At 42.9% G+C, this 23253-nt stretch overlaps 1 protein-coding gene across 3 annotated transcripts in view; it reads left to right on the top strand.

Moving 5' to 3' along the window:
- PAAF1 (proteasomal ATPase associated factor 1) overlaps nucleotides 1-23253 on the top strand; it is a 577308-nt gene that overhangs the window by 500215 nt on the left and 53840 nt on the right. For all 3 annotated transcript variants that reach the window (XM_044073392.1, XM_044073391.1, XM_044073393.1), the window contains one exon: nucleotides 23037-23119. In XM_044073392.1, coding sequence (XP_043929327.1) covers nucleotides 23037-23119 — 83 coding nt within the window. The remainder of the gene's footprint in view (nucleotides 1-23036; nucleotides 23120-23253) is intronic.

The raw sequence follows: 23253 nt of genomic DNA, 5'->3' as shown, positions 1-23253 counted from the left end.
TTTCTGCACCGTTGACTTCTTTCTCCCCAAAGCAGTTTGCCTTTGAGATAGTGGAGAGGGTGTTTTCTGTGACACTAGGGTAGATGATTCTTTCCTGCTTGGATTTTCCATCTGAATTTCACATGTCTTTGTGCTCTGAGCCTTTGTATTCTGGACAACAGGGACAGCCAGCCCAAAGTCTCCAGGGTACCCAGCAGGGTATTACCATTTTTTCCGATACCTCTCCAAAGCATCCCACTGAAGAGGTCCCTAGGAAGAGAAAGTGCAAGAGGGAGGCACTTGGATTCCCCTCAGGAGTCCATCACTGAAGATACTGACTTCGAGGGGAAACGGTCCCAAAGATCACCATCTGAAGATATATCCTTGAAATCCTGAAGCAAAGAGGTGGTTGGTCAGCTCAAAGCCCTTTCCCGGAGGAGTCTGTGTTCCTGGAGACCTTTGTGTCTGGACCATCTACTTCCTGGGTAACTCTGCCCACTGATGAGCTCATTGATTTGATCTTTAGGCGGGCATGGAAGGAACCTGACACAGTCGAGCCAATCCACAAGAGACTGGACCGCATTCTGGCACCACCTGCAGGCAAGGAATTTTGGAGCAAGGGAGTGCCTGTAGATGTCATGGTCATGGCAGCTGCTACTAAGAAGCAACTCATAAAGCAGAGTTCCTCTGTCCATCCTCCTAACATGGTAGTTTAGGGCACCGGAGGTAGAAAAATGTGGTTCAAGATGTCCTAGGGTCCAGTCCAAGATCTGCGTGGAGATAGTTCCCCCACGGGCATAGGGGGACTCTAATGGAAGACACCAGTCATGTGGCAGAGGAGGCCCGCAGAACCAAGAATCTAGATATTCTTTCTGTGATAGACCCTGCCAACCCTACTGAGAAGAAGCCTGATTGTCCCCCTCTGAAGGTAGTCAGGGGTTGTTTATCTCTGCACCAGAGAGCCTGGCTAAACATTACAAGAGGTACATGGGTGCAGAGGGTCATTTCCAAAGGCTGTATAGAGCCTGGCTAAACGTTACAAGAGGTACATGGGTGCAGAGGGTCATTTCCAAAGGCTGTATAGAGCCTGACTAAACGTTACAAGAGGTACATGGACACAGAGGGTCATTTCCAAAGGCTGTATAGAGCCTGGCTAAACATTACAAGAGGTACATGGGTGCAGAGGGTCATTTCCAAAGGCTGTATAGAGCCTGGCTAAACATTACAAGAGGTACATGGGTGCAGAGGGTCATTTCCAAAGGCTGTATAGAGCCTGGCTAAACATTACAAGAGGTACATGGGTGCAGAGGGTCATTTCCAAAGGCTGTATAGAGCCTGGCTAAACATTACAAGAGGTACATGGGTGCAGAGGGTCATTTCCAAAGGCTGTATAGAGCCTGGCTAAACATTACAAGAGGTACATGGGTGCAGAGGGTCATTTCCAAAGGCTGTATAGAGCCTGGCTAAACGTTACAAGAGGTACATGGGTGCAGAGGGTCATTTCCAAAGGCTGTATAGAGCCTGGGTAAACATTACAAGAGGTACATGGGTGCAGAGGGTCATTTCCAAAGGCTGTATAGAGCCTGGGTTAACGTTACAAGAGGTACATGGGTGCAGAGGGTCATTTCCAAAGACTGTATAGATCCTGGGTTAACGTTACAAGAGGTACACAGGTGCATCAATGTTCCACGCAGTCAGAGGAAAGCAACAGCAGCAGCAATTCAAACGCTGCTCTAGAGCGTCGTCCAAGAGGTCCACCAGAGGTCCACCAGAGCAGGCAGAATCCAGAACCTGCTCAACATTCCTTTTAGGGCCAAACAAAGCAGGGGACATCAAACTGATCTTGGGTCTCAGTGTTTTGAACAAACCTTTTTGACACACAGTTTCGGATGATCGTGGCTCAGTCCATTCTGCCCTTTCTCAGCAAGGATGACTGGATGTGCTCAATAGACCTTCAGGATGCATATTATCATATAAAAATGAACAGACAGTCCACAAGATACCTACGCTTTCTGCCGGGACCAGTCATTATCAGTTCAGAGCATTGCCCTTTGGTCTCACTACAGCCCCAGAGTGTTCACCAAATGCATGGCAGTGATAGCAGCTCACTTGAGACTGCAAGTATTGAGAGTATTTCCGTATCTAGACGTCTGGCTCATTACCGCCCTGACCAGGCATCTGCTAATAGAAGCATGAAATCAGGTACTTCAGACTTGCTCCATTCTGTGAATAAACATAAATTACAAGGAGTCTTACTTAGAAACATCTGAAACAGTGCAATTTATAGGAGTCGTGTTCAACACAAATTCAGTAACAGCTTCTCTTTTCCTTTCAGGAGTGCAGACCATAAGATTTCAGGTCAGGAAAATAATCTGCAGTAGCCACTTGCATGATTCTACAGACTTTAGGGTCAATGGCAGCAGCTATAATTTTAGTTCCTGTAGCAAGATTTCATATGGGAATCCTTCAATGGATGCCAGCAACACAATGGTCGATTCTTTAGCCACTCATGTCAGCTCCAGTAAGAGTCACTCAGGCATGCAAAAGATACTTTTGGTGTTAGATTCAGTCAGACCAGGTTCTTCAAGGCCGTCTTTTCATTCTCCGTCAGCCCAAGGCTATAGTGCCCAATGACTCTTCCCAGATTGGGGGGGGGGGGTCACTGGGGAAAACAGTCCAAGGCACTTGTCCTCTGAAGAGGCCAACACGCATATCAGTGCTCTGGAGATGAGAGCAGTGCTCTTTGCATTGCATGCATTCCAAGACTCTCTCCCTCTAAGGATGATTGCAATCCAAACAAAACATGTCAGTAGTTTGGTACATCAACAAACGAGGAGGAACCAGATCTTACCCTTTGTGTCAAGAAGCCCTCAGAGTGTGGCAATGGGTGATTTCTTCCAACTGCTTTCTGTTTGCCATGCACATTCTGGGGAAGTTCAACATGATAGTAGACAAATTGAGCAGGTCCATTCTACTTTCCATCAGTGGAGTCAGCCTTGCTGGGATCTTTTTGCATCTCCCCTAAACGAGTACAGAAGCTTCTTTGCTCTGATCCCTCCACTGGTGGAGTCACCAACAGATGCTCTACTCCACGATTGGCCTCCTTCGGCCTTCTCTATGCTTACCCTCCAATCCCCATAATTCCCAAATTCCTACAGAAGGCTGCCCAGTTGAAGAGAATGGTCACCCTCATTGCATCTTACTAGCCTTGACAGGTTTTTTCCCCTTTCTGTGGTCTCATCTACTGTACCAACCATAGATGCTGAATCCAATTCCAGACTTCTGTCTCTCCTGGCAGGCATGATTCATCCAGGTAACTCAAACTTCAAGCTAACAATGTGGTTTCTCCAATTCCTTTAATAGCCAGACAGTCAGTGATCTCTTCCTCTGTTTGTCACATACTTTTATCTTCCCATAAGGCTTCTACAAGAAAACTTTAAAGAAGTAAATGGAAAAAGTTCATTTGTTGGGCACAGCAGAAACACATTGACCCTTCTCAGCTCCTGTACAAGTTGATGATGAGTTTGAGGCAACAATTTTTAATGAGGGAGGTAGCTCCTCAACAATTAAAGTTCATTTAGCAGTGATCTCCACTTTTCAAACCGATTTTGGGAATTCTTCCTTTGCTTCATCTGAACTTTGTAATGCATTTATGAGAGGCACCCACCTACTGAGAGCACCATATAAAGATCTCACTCCACCATGGGATTTGAATTTGGTATTGCATGCCTTAATTCATTCTCCATTTGAACCAGCAGCTAAATGTGATCTAAACTTCCTCAACTGGAAAACTGTCTTTCTAGTAGCCATCACCTCTGCTAGAAGAATTTCAGAACTTCAAGCATTATCCTGTAACCCTCCATACTTAATCTTTCATAGAGACAGATTACCATTATGTACCAAAGCTTCTTCCTTCCTAAGGTGGTGTCAGGATCCAATATTAATCAAGTCTGGTAACCTACCAGTATTCTATCCTAAATTTGCAAACTAAGGAGAATATATACTGCATTTACTAGATGTTCACAGACAATTACACTTCTTACACAGAACAAAAGAAATCGGAAAAACAGAGCAATTGCTCTTCTCCTTTGCAGACTGTAATTTGGGCAAAATCATTTGCAAAGGTGACAGCCAGATAGTTAATAGATTCCTTACTTGTTTACAGTAAATTGGGTCTAACCTTACCAAAACCTGTCAAAGCCCATTCAACTAGGTCTGTGGCGACCTCTGCAGTGTTTCAGTCTAAAGCTTCCATGGATGATGTATGTGCATCTGCATCCTGGGCCAGTCCTCATACCTTTATTACTCATTACAAACTGGACCTGGTCTCAAGGGGAAGAGCAGCCTTTACCTCCACTGTGATTAGGATTTTAGGTAGCTGGGGGGACTCTGTCCAACAGTTGAGGAGTGAATGAAAATTGACCGCATCAGATAAAGAAGTTATGTACTCGGCATAACATTCCGTCTGTGTTCATTTTCATTCTTCCTCATCTCCCAACCACCACCCTTCAACCCTTTTTCACATCACGTTTCTGGACAAACGAGAATTTATTAGGACACTGCTGTCCTTCATGTTGAACTCCAGATATAATCTTTAATGTGATATTAATACTTCCTACTATATGTAAACTAGCAAGCAAGATCTGAGGTATGTAACGGTTGGTGCATTGTAGGTAAGGGAGGAGCTCAAGAGCGTTTTGGTGGCCACAACGTGTAATAATGGCCGAATCAAATCCGAGATTCGGATACAAACCCAACAGTTAAATAATGAAAATACACAAATTAAACGTTTTGGTGAGTACGTAAAGAAAGTTGCATAGAGGCAGTCTGGGGGCATGGCTAATGAAAATAGTCATGTGTGCTTTCTTGTAGCTTTCACATGGAATAGAATAGTGAAGCACAGCGATCACACTGTTTGGGGAGCAAAATCATAAAAATGTCCAGTCTTCTGACGAAGTCTGTGGCAGGAGTGGGGCTGTTAGTTCTGCAGCATGTAAGTACTTCAACGCCTTGTGTAGAGGCATGTTTGGGGTATGTGTACCTCAAATATATTTCATGTGAAGTTGTTCTATCTCGCCATTCATTCTTTACTGATGGGAGATCGGCTCCGAGTTGGCCAATTGCAAAGCTCGAGGTCTTCAAATAGCTCGAGGCCAAGTTCCTATCCCATGATGCACGTAGAGTTACCTCAGATCTAGTTTGCCGCTGCAACAGATCGGAGGTTCTGCATTAGCTCAGCCCAGTAAAACTGCTTTTTTCTACTTACTTACTTTATATTGATATTTAGATAGATAGTTTAAATAGTTTTATAAACTCTTACATCTTTTTGGTGTGTGTTTCTGCATTTTAGTCCTTTCCCTTAGTGTGCTTAAAAATAAATTCTAGTTGGCCTCTTATTTTAGGCCTAGTTTAAAAACCTTTTTCTAATTACTAGTGTGTGTTTAGTCAGTGACTTTTTGTCGCATTTTGTACTAAATAGTTAGATAATTTATAGTTATTTGCTGTGTGGTGTTTAGCCTTAAATTTGTTTAGAAAAGGCTTGAATTTAATAATTACTGTTGAAGTTTTTGTAGTGAACAGTAATTTTGTCTGATATAGCTATTCTTCAGAATATTTTACACAAGTATGTTGTGTCTTACAGCAGCTATCCTCTTTTTCTTTGCATAGACTGCTCATATTGTGTTTTTTTAGACAGTTTGTGGTGACAGTAATTTTACCCTTTCCTGTTACTTAAATATTTACATTAGCATTACTGAGTGTGCGTGACTTAGCCTGATTTTATTTAAGGCTTTTGTGGATAATTACTGTTTAGAATTTTTTGTGGTGACAGTAATTTTCTCTCTGACATTACAATGGCTGACCAAGAGAAGCATCCTAAGTTGGGTTTCAAAAAGTGCCCAAAGTGTGGCCAAAAGATGCCTGTAACAGACAGCTATGTAAATTGTGTGTACTGTCTAGGAGCCCTGCATGTACAGGACAGCTGCTCGATATGCCATTCCTTCTCCTCCAGGGTCCTACAGGAAAGGAAAAGAAAATTAACAGACAGAGGTTTGTTGAAACCATCCTTCCAAGAAGCTTTGAGCAACCAAGATGAATCCAGCAAGTCCTCAAAGTCTTCTAAGACTTCAGACTCAAAGAAATCAAAAAATCTTCGACTTTGGCTCCACTGCCATTAGAACCAACAGTCTTGTCTGTTTGGAGCCGGTCCCCAGTCTTGGAACCCCGGTATCCGAAACTCCTAACAGTCCATTATTACAGTCGGTACCACCTTCGGTGCGCTCATCTCAGTCCTGTATCAGCCTTTCTGATCTGGATGTGGATCGTGTGGTGCAGAAGCTGTTACTGGCACCGGCCTTGGCAAAAATTTTATCGGCTTTGACCCAAATAGCTTTGAGCCAAAGACCCGTGCTCCAGCTCAAACTATTCCTCCTCCGAGCGATGCTGGTCCTTTGGAGCTGGAGGAGTCGGACCTGATGTGGAACCCTCATAGCCAATGCCTGCTCCAGTGTCTTCTGCTCCATGCACTCTAACATCCTCGGGGCCGATCGAGGACTGTAGGAGCCAACGCTCTCTGGTTGGATCCGGAGAGAATAGTCAGACTGACTTGTTGGTTCCAACTCTGCTTCTTGGGGCTTCGGCTCAGATGAGCTCGGCTCCTACCTCTGGTTCTGAATCCACTGTCCCGGTGCCAGGGGTATCGACGGTTTCCTCAGATCCATCAGTTCCCTTGCATCAGGGCAGAGGTGTTTTCAATGCCATGAGGAGAATCATGTCTTGTAAGACATCTTTGACCTCAGGTCTGGCTTCCTCCTCCCCTAAAGCGCCTGTGTCTGCTTCTGCCTCACACATCCTGACCAAGCGTAGAGAACCAGAGTCTCAGGAAGCCCCACCGGGTGGCCCTTGCTCTTCCGAGAGCTCACCAGAAGCTCCCACTGATGAGGTTCCCAGGAAGAGATTTTGTAAGAGGAAACATCTAGACTCCCCCCAGGTGTCTCTAACATCTGATTCTGACTTAGATAAGTCAGAAGGGTTCCCACAGTCTCTCTTTGAAAGATATCTCATTCACTGAGATGCTTGAAATCCTGAAACAGAGGGGTGACTGGCAGTCCAAAAACCCTACTGAGGATGAGTCAGTTCTCCTGAAGGCTTTCGGGTCTCAGCCCTCCACTTCTTGGGTGTCTCTCTGACCTTCAATGAGCTGATGCAGCTGATCTCATGAAGGGAGTAGGAGTCTCCGGATACTATGGAACCTGTCCCTAGGAGGCCTAATAAGTTCATGTCTGCCCCCCTTGACAAATCTTTCATAACAAAAGGTGTTCCAGTTGATGCCATGGTGGTGGCGGCAGCCACCAAAAAGGAAATGTCCGAAACTTCCTCATCTATCCATCCTCCTAACAGAGACTCCAGGATCATGGATAGATATGGGAAGCGCATATTTAGTTCAGTGACTTTTGCTCTTCATTTGCTCAACTATTTAACCCATGTTACCAGGTTGCAAAGAGATCTCCTTAAAGAGCTAGGAGATGCTCTTCAGGGTACAGTAGCTGCAGGAGCTACCGACAAAGTTGCCGCCCAGCTTGCTACCCTCAGTTCTATAGTAAATTCATCCATGCACCTCATCTCATATGCAGCTGATGGATGAGTAGAGCAGTGGGTACAGGAGTTGCTCTTAGGAGAGACACTCCTGGATGCGCTTGTGTTCCTTCGCAGAGCCCTTCAAGTCGTTCTTCGTGAATACTCCCTTTGATGGCTCGTCCCTTTTCCGGCCTAAAGTGAAGGAAGCCGTAACCAGGTGTGAGCAGGACGGAAAGGCGGTTTGCCATCGGGGACCGTTTTTCCACCCCTACCAGACCTTACCCTAAAGGTCAAAGGGGAGGAAAAATGTAATTCTGAAAAGCCCAAGTAGCCTTTCTGGACACACGTGGTGAATCCCCCCCCCCTCCAGAGGCAGAGGAGGGGGCAATAATGGAAGATGCCCCTCTTGCAGCAGAGGGGGTCTGCAACACCCGGTGACAGCGATCACTTCTCTGGGAAGCCGGTGACAGCGATCACTTCTCTGGGAAGCCTTAACATCGCTCCTGAAAGGTGGCCTGACTGTCCTGCTCTGGAGGCAGTCGGAGGTCGCTTATCTTTGTACCCAGACGCCTGGCTCAAAATAACAAAAGACAGCTGGGTACAAAGTATCATTTCCAGAGGATATTTCATCCCATTCGCCACACCCCCTCCACCCTTAAGAAAAAGCCCGGATGTTCCACCCAGTTACAGGGAACAAGCAGCAATAGAGGTCCAAACGTTGCTAAGAAAGAGTCATCCAACCAGTCCCAGCAGACCAGACAGGATCCAGAACTTACTCAAGATTCTTTTTGGTTCCAAAAAAGACAGGGGACTGGAGACCCATATTGGACCTCAGCAGACTAAACAAATATGTAAAGAAAGAGAAGTTCTGGATGGTCACATTTCAGTCTATACTTCCCTTCTTAGGGAAAGACAATTGGATGCACTCAATAGATCTCAAGGATACGTACTACCATATAAAAATGGCCAGACCATCCAGGGATCATCTGCACTTCCGACTGGGTGCCAATCATTACCAGTTTTGAGCCCTGCCCTTTGGTCTCACTACAGCCCCCAGAGTGTTCACCAAATGCATGGCAGTGGTCACGGCTCACCTGAGGCATTTAGGATTCCAGGTGTTTCCGTACCTAGACGATTGGCTCCTTACCGCCACCTCCAGGCATCAACTCATTCAGGCCAGGGAGTCCACTCTGTCACTCTGCAGTCAACTGGGCATTACAATCATCTCAGAAAAATCTGCTTTGTCGCCATCGCAGCATATCATTTTTATCGAAGCAGAACTGGACACCACTACCACCACCCTAAGGCTTCCAATAGAAAGAGGCTTTCTTCTTCGTCAGCATTCTGATATCCAAAGACAAAGCACCAGCATCAGAAGTTCTGAAATTGTTAGGCCTGATGGCAGCAGCAATTCTAGCCATACCACTAGCTCGTATGCACATGCGGATACTACAGTGGCAGTTGTTCACTCAATGGTCTTACCAAGAGCTTCCCATGTCCCACATGATAATGATCACAAATTTCCTGCAAAAAGGATCTTCAGTGGTGGTTGACCTCACTTCATGTCACAATAGGATGCCCATTTGTACTACCCCCTCCAGCGGCTACAGTGACTACGGACGCTTCCCTGAAAGGATGGGGGGGCATTTTCAGGGAAAGACAGCCCAAAGCACATGGACTGATTGAGAGACATCTGCATATCAATGTCCTAGAGATGAGAGCAGTACTTTTGGAGTTGCACTACTTTCAGGACTCTCTTCCTCTGGGTATGATTGCAGTAAAGACAGACATGCCGGTGGTCTGGTATTTGAACAAACAAGGAGGAACCAGGTCTTACCCCATTTGTCGCGAGGCTCTCTGAGTTTGGCAGTGGGCTGTTTCCACCCAGTGCTTTCTGTTGGCAGCGCACATCCTGAGGAAATCCAGCGTGATAGCAGACAAGCTGAGCAGAGCAATCTTGTTGCCCCATGAGTGGTCCCTCAAGAAAGAAATAGCGGACAGGATATTCCATAGGTGGGGCCAGCCTTGCTGTGACCTTTTTGCCAGTCACATTAACACGAAATGCAGAAGCTACTTTGCCCTGATTCCCCCTCCGGGAGAAGCCCCAAGAGACGCACTCATACACGATTGGCCTCCGGGTCTCCTATATGCATTTCCACCAATTCCGTTGATACCCAAAGTACTACAGAAAGCAAAAACCTTGGGAAGGACCATTATTCTAATAGGCCCTCATTGGCGTCATCAGATTTGGTTCCCCTTCCTTCGACTTCATCTTTTGGGATACCCTTGGATTCTGGACCCAGTTCCAGACCTTCTGACGCACTCTCTCTGCAGTCCCTGAAGCTGACAGCTTGGCTGCTCCAATTCCCATCATAGCCAGGTTCCATAACCTTTCCAATGAGACAAAACAAATTCTCTCTCTTATCCTCTCATAAATCTTCTACAAGGAAGCTATATCTTGGCAAATGGAATTTTCTTATATGGGCCTCTCAAAACAATATTGATCCCTATCAAGCCCCTGTGGCCTCCATTTTACAGTTCTTGACTATGATTTTCAACAAGGAGCTGCAGCAGCAACAGTTCTGGTTCAACTGGTTGCTATTTCTAATTTTCATCTTGGATTCGAAGGATTGAATCTCATGTCTTACAAGTTATCCAAAGCCTTTCTCAAAGGGCCTTTTCATATCAGACCACCTGTGAAATCTCCCTATTCTCCATGGAATCTAAATTTTATGCTTTTCTGCATAATTCTTCCACCATTTGAACCAGCTTCATCTTGTGACCTCTAATTTCTGTCATGGAAAACCATCTTTTTAGTAGCTATTACTTCTGCCCACAAAGTGTCAGAGCTTCAGGCTTCATCCATCAAGCCTCCTGATTTGATATTTCATGCTGACAGAGTCTCACTTAGAACAAGCCCCTCATTCTTGCCCAAAGTTTGCACTGAAACCAATCTCAACCAAGTTATTGATTTGCCAGTCTTCTTCCCCAACCATTCAAAGAATTTAGAGCACATGCTGCACAAACTAGATGTTCACAGACAGCTCAGATTTTATTTGGATAGAACAAAAGATTTCAGGAAATCAGACCAGCTTTTTGTTTCATTTTCAGACTCCAGGAAGAGTAGACCAGTGGCTAAAACAACTCTGTCTAAATGGTTTTCTGATTGTATCACATTTGCTTATTCAGCTGCCAATATGCCCTTGCAGCATAAAATTAAAGCTCACTCGACCAGAGCAGTTTCTACATCTGCCTTTTCTGCCAGACTTCCTATTGATAACATTTGTGCAGCAGCCACGTGGTCAAAACCTCATACCTTTATCACTCATTACAAAGTTGACAAGGCCTCTAGGGACAGGGCCTCCTTTGGATACTCCCGTGAGCCACCCAAGGTTGATGGTGCTTGGGACACTACCCATCAGTAAAGAATAAACGGCAAGATAGAACAACTTCACATAAAAAAGTTATGTAATTACCATAACTTTCCATGCGAGTTGTTCATCTCACCTTCATTCTTACGTCCCTCCCTCCTACCCCATCCTGGGCTGTTAGATGACAGAGATGCTTGATCCATCCTGGTAGCTCAATCCCTTCTATATCTTTCTCTTGGGAGTGAAAGAATGACATATGGTATTATTACATGCAGCAAACAAGATCTGAGGTAACTCTAGGTGCATCATGGGATAGGGACTTGGCCTCGAGCTATTTGAAGACCTCGAGGTTTGCAATTGGCCGATTCGGAGCCAGGGGTTCGGCTCTGAACCCATCAGTAAAGAATGAAGGCGAGATGAACAACTCACATGGAATGTTATTGTAAGTACATAACTTCTTTTTTTAGACTATTATTTTACTGGCAGTTTCAGTAACTGGACTACTCATCAGTGAACAATATTTCACACTTTATAGCTTTTTTCTTGCCTGAAGCTAAGACCTGGTGTTTTTGACTAGGCATTTTACTTTCCAAGTGAAGAAGAGCTTATGTTTAGGTATTTTGTAGCAAGTTTTTATATATATGAGTCGTGCTGTTTGCTGAACCACAGAAGATACCACCCCAGCCTATGAATAAGCCTGATGTCCATTATATAGGGATGGTCCATCATCTCTTCATAAGTTCTCTGCAAGTGTTGTGAGCACATAGGTTCATAGATTAGCACTAAGCTAACTGCTCTTGTGAGCCATTTTAAGCCTAGCCAATTATCCCTTGTGAGACTCGAACCGTGCACCTTGTGTTTGTAAGGCAAACACCTTAACCATTAGGCCACCCTCCCAACAGAACCAGTTTCCAGCATCTGTCCTGTTCTTTTCTACTTAGCCTAGAATCCTCCATTTTATGCTGATATTATTGGATAAGGATTTATGCAGAGTGGGAAATTTGAAAGTTAGGAAGTGATGGACAAAGTATTGGTTAAAACAGTTCATTCGGTGGTCATGTATTGCCTAGGCCTGGATACTGTTAATTTGTTTTTCGTTTTTTTTTTTCAATGATTTGAAGATTGAACAGTTTTGCTTGATTTTCCAAGTTTCATTTATCTGAATATACGATTAAGATTCATATACTACATATGCATATATGTATGTATGCATGGAATCCCAAAAGTTTGAAATCCATTTGCTCAAACAAACAAAAAAACACACATACACACAAACAAAGTGTTGCTTTACCCCTGCTAATTATGTATACCAACTTCAAGATTGCAGTACAGTGAGGAAAGGGCAAATTCCCCAATCCATGCTATTCTGTGATCTTAGGGGAAGAAAAGCTGCTAATCCTCGTATAGCGGATATTCGATCAGCTGTACCAGCTTTTTCACCTTTCAGTAAATCGATTAAAATGTAGGTAAACTATCATAATCTGATGTCCATTTCATTATGCATCATAAATGGGTCTTTGGATCCATCCTCGGATCCAAGCCAGCCATTTCCCAGACATGCGATTCGAGCCTCATACTCCTCCCTCTCCCATGATGCCCCACTCCTCTTCAAATCCTCAGATCTCGTTTGCTGCCATTACGGACATACACGACTGCGAACCTCTCTCCAGGGTAGGTACTGCTTTTCAAATTTTTTTCAAAACCTCCTGTTCTCTTAGCTTTCTCTTAAATAGTTAACAACCTAACCTAAAGTTAATTATTAAGCTCAGGGCTTCAGGGAACCCTCCTCTGTCAAGCCCTTTCAGCGCTCCTGATGTGCTGCCTGACTGTCCTACTTTGGAGGCAGTCAGGGGCAGCCTATCCTTGCACGCAGCAGCCTGGACAGACATAATAAAAGATGCTTGGGCGTTAAACATTATATCCAGAGGCTACTATATTCCCTTTTCCCTTCCTCCTTCCCACACAGGGGAGCATCTCCCCAACATAGCACCCAGTCAGAGGGAGCTTGCCCTTCTAGAAGTACAAAAACTTGCAGACAAGAGTCATCCAGCGTGTCCCATTTGAACAACGCGGATGTGGAACTTACTCACACTTCGTTTTAGTGCCAAAGAAGACCAGGGACCTTCGACCCATCCTGGATCTAAGCAGTTTGAATTGGTTTGTCAAGAAGACAAAATTCTGCATGGTTACGGTACAATCCATTTTGCCGCTTATGCGCAAGAACGACTGGATGTGTTTGGTGGATCTCCAGGATGCGTACTATCATATCAACATAGACAGGCACTCCAGGAGATATCTACACTTCCAGCTGGAGTCTGATCATTATCAGTTCAGGGCACTGCCCTTTGGTCTCACTACTGCCCCTGGGAGTTCACCAAGTGCATGGCAGTAGTCACAAGGCATCTCCGTCTGCAAGGATTCCAGGTGTTCCTCTACCTGGACGATTGGCTCCTAATGGCACCCACAAGGCATCAGTTACAACGGGTGATTCAGGTGATGTTGGGCATTTTTTTGCCACCTGGGAATCGCAGTAAACATGGCAAAACCTAAGCTGGTCCCAGTCCAGGACATCAAATTAATTGGGACTCAGTTGAACACGGTAACACAAGTTGCAGCTCTTCCCTTACAGAGGCTCTTGTTTGTCAGAGAGCAGGTAGCAGGTACAATGTCTACTAGGCACACCATCTCCTTCAGCTGTCCTAGTTCTCATAATCTTGTGCTCCATGTCAACTGCCATTCTGCTGGTGCATTTAGCCAGGTTCTTCATGAGAGTTCTCCAGTGGACCGTGGTGGTTCAGGGGTCCATCAGGTATCACCCATTATCAGTTCTGATCAAACTTACTCCAACTTGCAGGCATCAGCTGCAATGGTGGATTCTCACAGATGATCTTCATGTAGATAGGCCTTTTGTCCTTCCCCTTCCTTTGGCTACAGTGACCACGGACGCTTCACTGTTTGGGTAGGGGCATTTACAGGGTAGGATGGTCCAAGGCACGTGGTCCCCTTCAGAGACCAAAGTTCACACACTTCCTGCAGACGAGGGAGATCCTCCTCACATTGCAAACCTTTCAGGACTGCCTTCCTTTGGGGATGATTGCAGTCTTGACAGACAACATGTCAGTGGTATAGTACATCAGCAAGCATAGGGAACCCAATCTTACCTGCTCTGCAGAGAGGCTGTGAGAGCCTTTGAATAGGCAGTTGCTTCAAACCATTTTCTTATTGCAGTGCACATCCCAGGAGAATCCAGCATTCTGGCGGACAAGTTGAGCAGGTCTATTTTGAGTCCTCATGAGTGGTCCCTGAATCAGTCATTAGCGAATGAGATTTTCAGCTGTTGGGGCCACCTTGCTGCAATCTATTTGCCACCCCCCTAAACAACAAATACAGCAAGTACTTTGCTCTGATCCCTTGGCTGAGGAGTCACCCAGAGATGCTGTAGTCCACGATTGCCCCCGGATCTTCTGTATGCTTATCCTCTGATAAAGCCAACAGGTTGAAAGACCAGTCTTATCATCATTGATCCTCATTGGCTTCATCAGGTTTGGTTCCCCTTTCTGTGGGCTCACAACAAATATCCTCTGTGGATACTGGATCCCAGACAGGATCTCATTTCACATCTGACAAAATGACAGGTCCCCAATCTTCGGTCCCTCAAACTAACCACTTGGTTTCTCTAATTCCAGTAATTTTACTAAAGTCCAGGCTTCCCCTCACCTGTCTTTGGCATTATTCTTGCTTCTCAAAAGCCCTCCACTAAGAAGGTATATTGTAGCAAATGGAAATGATTCTTCAGCTGGGCTTCACATAGGAATATAGACCCTTTTACAGCCTCAGTTGCAGATGTTCTTATGTTTTTCATGAGGGAGCAAGTTTTTCTACCATAAAGGTAAAACTTGCGGCCATCACTAATTTCCAGATTGGGAAGGGAGTTAGCTTTTTTTTCTACCCTTTCTTCTTCCAGACTCTGTTGGGCATTCTTAAAATGGATTTTTCACCTGACACCTCCAATCAAGGATCCTTCTCCTCCTTGGAATCTTTAGTACTGCAATGTCTCGCACAGAAACTCTTTGAACCTGCTAGTTCTTGCGAGTTGAAGTATTTGTAATGGAAGACTGCCTTTCTAGTGGCTATTATGTCAGCCAGAAAAGTTTCAGAATTGCAGACTCTGTCTTGTCAACCACTCTACATAACCTTTTTCAAGGATAGAGTTTCTCTCAGGAGAAATCCTTCCTTCATTCCAAAGGTTGCCTTGAAGGCAAACGTGACTTGAACCATTCATTTACCTGTGTTCTTTCCAATTACTCCATTAAAGGTGTACACATGTTACATTCTTTGGACATTTACAGACAGTTAAGCTTCTCTCTATATAGGACCAGACCTCATAGAAAATCAGAGCAATTGTTCATTGCCTTTTCACCTAACAGGTTGGGACAGGCTGTCTCTAAGATTATTTTAGCAAAATGGATTACGAAATGCATTTCCACAGTTTACTCTCAGCAAGGCAAACAACTTCTCCCCATCCAGTTACAGCCCACTCCACCAGATCAATGTCGACTTGTTCAGCTTTCTCTGGTAGAACTTGGTCCACAGCCCATACGTTTGTGTCTGACTGCAAACCTAGAAATCATTTCCAGGAACAGAGCATCCTTTGGTTCTGCGTTGCTCAGGCATGTCCTTCCTTGAGGTCCTCCCAAGGTTTGTGTAGCTGGGGACTCTGACCCATTAGTCATGCATAATGAAGTGGGCAACATCAGATTAGAAGTTATGTACTTAGAATAACTTGACATTCGTGTTGTCCAGTTTCATTATTCATCACATCCCACCCTCCTTCCCGCTGCTTGCACAGCTGAGAGCGACCTAGAGGATTATGGAACCCACTGGTTCCTAGTTTGGAGTTGAGTAGGCCTTTTGCTTCTGTATTTCTTTTATCTTTGAGATAACCATCTTGAGGAAGGGGCAGCAAACTTGATCTGAGGATTTGAGGAGGAGTGGGGCATCATGGGAGAGGGAAGAGTTTGAGGCTCAGATTGTACGTCTAGGAAATGGCTAGATTGGATCCGAGGATGGATCCAAAAACCTATTTGTGATGCATAATGAAATTGGACAACACAGACGCCAAGTTATGGTAAGTACATAACTTCTATTTATTTTTTACTTAGTTTTTCAGACAATAGTCTGTCTTCCTCTTTTAGTGAATGGTCTGGTTAGTGTCCACTTCATACTTTGAAGGACAATGTGGGCCCTATGACAGATGTATTCACAGAAGCCACCTTTATGGTATGTTCCAGGATGGTCCATCTCCTGAGTGAGCAGCAGAACCTCACCTGCGACCAGTGTACTCCCCTACAGTCATCCTTTTGAGTTCTCCAGTAGTTATTTGGAGGTTACTCCTTCTCATAAGTCTGTCTCACAGGTCAGACTGAGCTCAGTGGTCTAGAATGGACAGAATGCATCAGGGCTTTGCAGGTCAGGCATCTGTTTGATGTAAGGTGGGAGCCTGTCCTTTTGGCTATGATAACGCATCTTTAAGGGGCATGGACTGAGACCCAAGCAAGCATATTCTGTCCCTGCTCCATCATCAGCAGTGTATCCTTGAATGTTTCTGCATTATTGCCTGATCTTAAGCACTTTCTGTCATCTGCTTGACTCCTTACTTGGCCAAGTAGGGCCACATCCATTCCCAGAGCTAGGATAAGGGCAGTCATCTCTCATCCTGTCAGCATAAGAAGAGGATTTGTAGGACATCCTTACCTCCGAGAGAGTGGACTTGTGTACACATTGGTTTACAAAGTCCATTAAACATGTGGAAGAAACAGATAAATGCAGGTTCTGTAAACACATCTTGTTGCTGGGTGTGGTACACTCATGGCAGAGGCCTGTTTACTGAAAGGTACAATAATGTGGTAGGACTGTTGCCCTGGGGATTATGCAAACACTACAGTATAGAGGTAGCAGGGAAGCATTGGAAACATGAGCCACAAAGCATTACAGAGAATGTAGAAGGTTATATCACGTGATCACCTATTACCAACAGTTAAAAAAAATAATGCGAGAAAACCAGCTATAGTATTCCATGAAATAAAAATAGAAGTAGCATTGATCATTGGAATTGCTGCACCCAGTGATTACAGTGTCTAATTTACCGAGACACACAGTCAATAAAATATAAGAGTAGTGTGGAGGAAGGATATCCAGACACTTCCAGTAGTACAAGGAGCAACAGATCCTATATTCCTATAAGGAAAAATTACAGTCGGGTTTAGCTATCCTACCGATACATGCAACTCCAAATGAATTGCAGGAGGACTGCAATGAACACTTTTGATAAGAAAAATTTAAACAATGCTAATTTCATGAACTTGCCTTAGGAATGGGGTCCATTCCCATCAAGGTATTAGAAACCCAAGATACTTGGAGAAATTACACAGAGAGTTTGCTATAATGAATCATCTGCCACTCTAGCTTCCTCCAGATGATTCTTTCTTTCGAGAAACCTGTCTTGTGGTCTCCTTTCCTTTCCCCACGAAAATGTGAGTAAGTATCTGGAGAAAGATGAACTTATGCCATCCCAATCATGGAGCCTGTGCTTAAAAGAATTATCTCCATAGCTTTGTAGCATTTGGGTAGCACTTCTGCTGTCAGGAAAATTGCCTTGTACAGGTACCTGTCAAATGAATTAAGATCTTTTTCAAAGCATACAAGAGCAGATTTCTCTATGATCGCTGACATGCAGCATATATCCCATAGGACATGTCTTCTTTAAATCTTATGATGTGATTAGGAGCCTTAGGTTTTGGACCTCAGTGGGTGTTTTACTTTGTCAAGTTGGGAGTTGGATCCACGTACTGTCTTACCTGTCCATGCTGTAGTCCCTAGAGGATCAGACATTGGAAAAGCTTTCTAATCTTTCTCATGTTGTTGAGCAATAAGTTCATGGTGGCTTTTTTGGTGGGTTTCCATGTTGGCCGCCTTTGACTATGCTCATTCTTTTCAGGGCAGCAGGCTGGTATGCCTTTGACTGTGCTCATTCTTTGCCCAGGGCAGCATGCTCAGTTCACTCTACATATGGTTATGGATGGCCATGTCTTAAAGCTGTAAGGTCTGCCTTTACAAAAGAGCTGCAGTTTGAAACAAAGCCACCTGTGCAGATCTGTAGGAATCGACACACATTATCATCAGTTGCTGTGGAAGGTACTTCCTCATTTTGTAGGTAGAAAACAGCCACTGATGACGAATCAAAATGAACAGTGAAATGACAAGTTTAATAACAAAAGACAAAATGACTTAGCGCTTTCACCAGAAAAATACTGGCTTCTTCAGAGTCATTTTAACAAATGAAATAAAACACATTTATAGTATCACACCCCTGCTGATAGGTACAATGGAAAATGTAACAACCAATCTACCATAGATATTCCTTTCAATATGCAAATGATCTCATTTCAATTAAAACAAAATAAAAAGTATAAATTAACTTACAAACATACTTATAAACAAAAATATTCACAATTGATATGTATATACCAATGTGTAATTAATAAAATGTTCTCATAGAACTAAATCTGCTTAGATTAAAATTTTAAAATGGGCATCAAAGAAACAGTCATTCAGGCCAGGAAATTTCTAGGCATTGAGCCTAAGTTGCCATTCAGTTTCTAAAACACCTACTTTGTTAACCAAGTCAACACCCCTCTCAGTATTAATAACTCTATCTACCACAAAAAACAAAAACCTTTTAAAACTGGAGCATGTATTGGTGTGTAAATAAAGTGCATTGTGTACATCCTTTCTCTTAATAGATCTTAAATGTTCAGATATCCTATCCCTTAGTCTACGGGTTGTCTTACCAACATAAAACGCCTCCCATGCTGTACAAGGGGCAACGTAGACTAAGTTTTTAGTGTTACAGTTACACTGCCCTGGACATGCTATGGTGTATTTATAATCAAAAACACACAAGTAGGATCCCTCAGTAATAAATCTACACCATTTACATGCCCCACATTTTTTCGTACATGATTTTTTGTATGATTTACCTTCCCTTTCTGAAATTGACTTTTAAATTTTCACCTCTGCTATATACAATCAATGGTTCTATACCTAAAATTGCCTTATTCTGGTCACTTAAGCAAGATTTCCATAAGTTTCTTAAACTTGCACTCAATTCATGTGCCCTGTTGTTGTACTTTAGGAATATAATGTGCTCCCCTTTTCTTCATCACTTCTTTTTTAATTTTAAGTAATAATTTAAGGGGATAAACTTGTTCTAAAAACATTCCAATCAATTTAAAAAAATATTTTCTAAAAGTGTCATCATCACTAAGTAATCTAGAGGTTCTAACCATTTGCCCCTTCAGTATGCCCTTTCTCTGGTGCCAAGAAGGGTGGCAACTTTCAAAATCCAGCAGAGAATTGGAATAAGTCTCCTTCCTAAATATATTACTGGAAAGACCTTCAGTGGTTTTACTAATAGTTAAATCCAAAAAGTTAATTACTTCATCATTCCAAGTGTAAGTAAACTTAAGAAATTCAGTAGTGTAACTGTAACACTAAAAACTTAGTCTACGTTGCCTCTTGTACAGCATGAGGCATTTTATGTTGGTAAGACAACCCGTAGACTAAGGGATAGGATATCTGAACATTTAAGATCTATTAAGAGAAAGGATGTACACAATGCACTTTATTTACACACCAATACATGCTCCAGTTTTAAAAGGTTTTTGTTTTTTGTGGTAGATAGAGTTATCAATACTGAGAAGGGGTGTTGACTTCGTTAACAAAGTAGGTGTTTTAGAAAATGAATGGCAACTTAGGCTCAATGCCTTGAAATTTCCTGGTCTGAATGACTGTGTTTCTTTGATGCCTATTTTAAAATTTAAATTTAAGCAGATGTAGTTCTATGAGAACATTTTATTATTTACACATTGGTATATACATATACATATTAATTGTGAATATTTTTGTTTATAAGTATGTTTGTAAGTTAATTTATACTTTTTATTTTGTTTTAATTGAAATGAGATCATTTGCATATTGAAAGGAATATCTATGGTAGATTGGTTGTTACATTTTCCATTGTACCTATCAGCAGGGGTGTGATGCTGTAAATGTGTTTTATTTCATTTGTTAAAATGACTCTGAAGAAGCCAGTATTTTTCTGGTGAAAGCGCTAAGTCATTTTGTCTTTTGTTATTAAACTTGTCATTTCACTGTTCATTTTGGTTTGTCATCAGTGGCTGTTTTCTACCTACGGAAAGGAGACTTCTGGTGTATCATGGACTTCAGTGTCTTCGACAGGCACATCCAGTACGCTTAGATATAGATGGTGACTGACCAGTAAATTATGCATGTGCTGCAGTTGGTCAGCTGAATGCGATCTCCAGACCTGATGGATTCTGGCTGACACATTGGTGTCTGAGATGGTTTAACTACGATATAAACTGCTGTTTTTGGTATGCGCATCTGGTGTGTTTAGCAGCGAGCTAACGTATGTAATGAAGGCTTTGCAGGTAAGGGAACCTCCGTGTTTTCCCTCATCCAGATGGCTGGCTTCTAGTAATGTCATCAAGGGATTTTCTGACTTTGGTGCTCCAATGGTGGCAGACCTGAGGTCTTTCTAAACTAGGAGCCCATCTCAGAGGCTTGCATTTAGTAAGACAGTCCTGCCTTCAAGCAGTGCATGAGAGATTTTGATTTTCATTGCCTGGGTGGGGATGATGAGGAAGATGTGGGAATGGACTCTCTGTATTGGGTGGCCTCAAGTTTCACAAAGCATTTCACTATCGCAGTGTCAGTGTCTTTGCATTTACCACACATTTATTTGTTTGTTTGGTTCCTGGGGTATTGCACTGATCTGATCTCCATGGACCTTTTTCAGGCTCTGCCCAGCAGTTTTTTTTTCTTGTCAGTTTTTTATTACTAAGTTTTCACCAGTTTTGTTGTGTTTTCCCATCATGCACCTTTCCTTCTTTCCTTCTGTTTGTAGTTAATTTACTGGTTTCTGTGTTTTGATTTGGTTGTGGTGTTACCTGATTCTTCTGATAAGTGTTAAATTATTTAATTTATAAAAGTTAGTGACTGGTGGCATATTTATCCGTTTATGAAGAGTGACTTCTCAGCATCTGTGTAGCAGATTTCACTCGTTTTCAAGTGACACTGATAAGCTGTAAGTTGCTGTATTAGTTTGCTTACTGGCAGTCTTCAGTATCGGAGACCTTAATAGTAGATGGATATACTTTGTGGCAGAATGTATCGTGAGCATAGGAAAAGGAGCACTGTTATTGGAGAGGTATTAGTAGCACCTGCAAGGTAATAAGTGCAAATTTGTATAAAAATAATTTAGTCTTGGCTACAGTTGGTAAGCCTGCATTAGATGGCATTGGGCCCATATTGAGATTGGTGAAATGTTGGAGAGGAAGTGATTGTAGCCCTGTGTTATATGTAAAGAGTTTAAACCTTATTTGAGTGTGGCAGGTGTTGGCCATAACCTGGGACATTTTATCACATTTGTGGTAAGCGTCTAAGGCCAGTCACACCTGTATATGTGTAATTGGTTGTGTTCTCATGGGAATCACGGCTCCTAACCCCTGCATAACAGGTTTGGTGACAGCAGTGGGGATTTAAGCTCTTGTAAGTTGTGTGCATTTGGCATCTAACGATGAAAATGTTTGTAGTTCTGCTGTTAATAACTGAGATAGCTCTAAGAATGATCTGAGATTACAGACACTGTCTGTGTTTCATGGATTTTTTTTTTTTACAATTTAATTGCACCACATTTCTTTCTGCAGCTGTGTTATAAACAGATGTAAAGTTCCATTCCTCATTCTGCAGTGTTACACACCTATACTTCATTTAAAGCAGGTGTTCACATTACACAAACATTTTCTGTATCGTGCTAATTTTAAGTTTGTACATTTTTTACTTGGTAATTAAAACAGATCAAAATATGAATATATGTAGCCATTTGTCTTATTCCTCCACAATAAGATCAAGAAGTTTTTAATGAGTGATTTTACCAGGGAGCATCACAGCGTTGAGTGCAGCATTTATTTAGTTATGTAATATATGATCAGGGAAACATTCCTCAATCTAGTCTACTTAACCTTGTTAATAGGTAAGTAAAAATTGCTGCCGACTACCATTGTACCTGTCATTTCATACAAGTTTGCAGTACCTAAGCAACCTGGCCGTTGGTGATGCATTGATTCAGTGCTCCTGCCTCACAGCATGAGGATCCAGTGATAATTTCTGCCCTCTAACTATGTTCTGCACTCTTTGTCTGCTTTATTGCTTTTCTGTACTCTGTCCCCCTCAGTCTGCTGCTCATCAGCCCCCTCCCAGCCAACCCACTCATTTGTTTCTCTGCACTGATGATAAGGGGCCATCATTTAAAAAAGCCATTAGAGGTGGCTCAAATATTTTTCGGTCTCTTTTTTTTTTTACCCTAATCTGTACCCAGAGAAGTGCAGTGAAGAGGAGATGGTTGACTGTGGAGGTCAGTCCCTTATTTCTGTAAGGGGTATTCCTCCAAACAGCCCTGTCCCTCCTCCCAAATCATGGGTGGTGGTTTTCCTGTTTTCCATTAGGGAAGTTGCACTGCTCCATGTGCTCCCCCAAGTGCACATATACACCTCCACCCCCCAGGAGAGAGGAGAGAAGGCCATGCCCCTTCATTTCTCTCACCCCTTGCCTAGATTTTCCATTGCTGAGGTTACTACTTGAACTCTGGTCACCTTTGTCACAGTAAGGACTCCATCCCTCTGCGTCAGAGTAAATTCTTTGTTGTGCAGTGAGCTTGTATCTTGCCATGTCCATATTGCTCTTCAGTATACTGTGGTGCTCTGTCTTCTTAAACTGGATTAAGAAGTTTACTAAAATGGATAAATTATTTTAAAATAAGCCACTGCATAAATTTACCCAAGAAAAGAATTGTACAGTTTTTATTAAAAAAAAAATATATGTGCACTGTGACCTTTGAAAATAGTTTGATGCCCTTTTATGTAGCTAAAGACTGGTTAGGAAAAAGTATTAAATGGGGGCACACCTTTTGAAGTAGTGTATTGATTCCTGTAGTTGTGATCTTAAAGTGGTGTTTCTTTTTTTGTTCAGTTCTCCCTTACAGACCTTTCACAGATCTGGTGCCCCAGTTCTTTCAGTGATTCCATTCAAAGATGGCTTTATGGCCAGTCAGGGTAAGTGCTCTTTGCCTTATTTGCAGTATTGTTAATACATAATTTGTGTTTTAGTTATTTCCCTTTTTGTGTTGTGTGTTCTTTGGTCTGAGTACTTTTTTTTTTTTTGGGGGGGGGGGGGGCAGAAATGCCAC

This window comes from Protopterus annectens, chromosome 5.part1 (genome assembly GCF_019279795.1).
Source record: "Protopterus annectens isolate FY-2018-M chromosome 5.part1, PAN1.0, whole genome shotgun sequence".
NCBI lineage: Eukaryota > Metazoa > Chordata > Ceratodontiformes > Protopteridae > Protopterus > Protopterus annectens.
The sequence above is the reverse complement of the archived record's forward strand: the minus strand, read 5'-3'. Positions and strand labels throughout refer to the sequence as shown.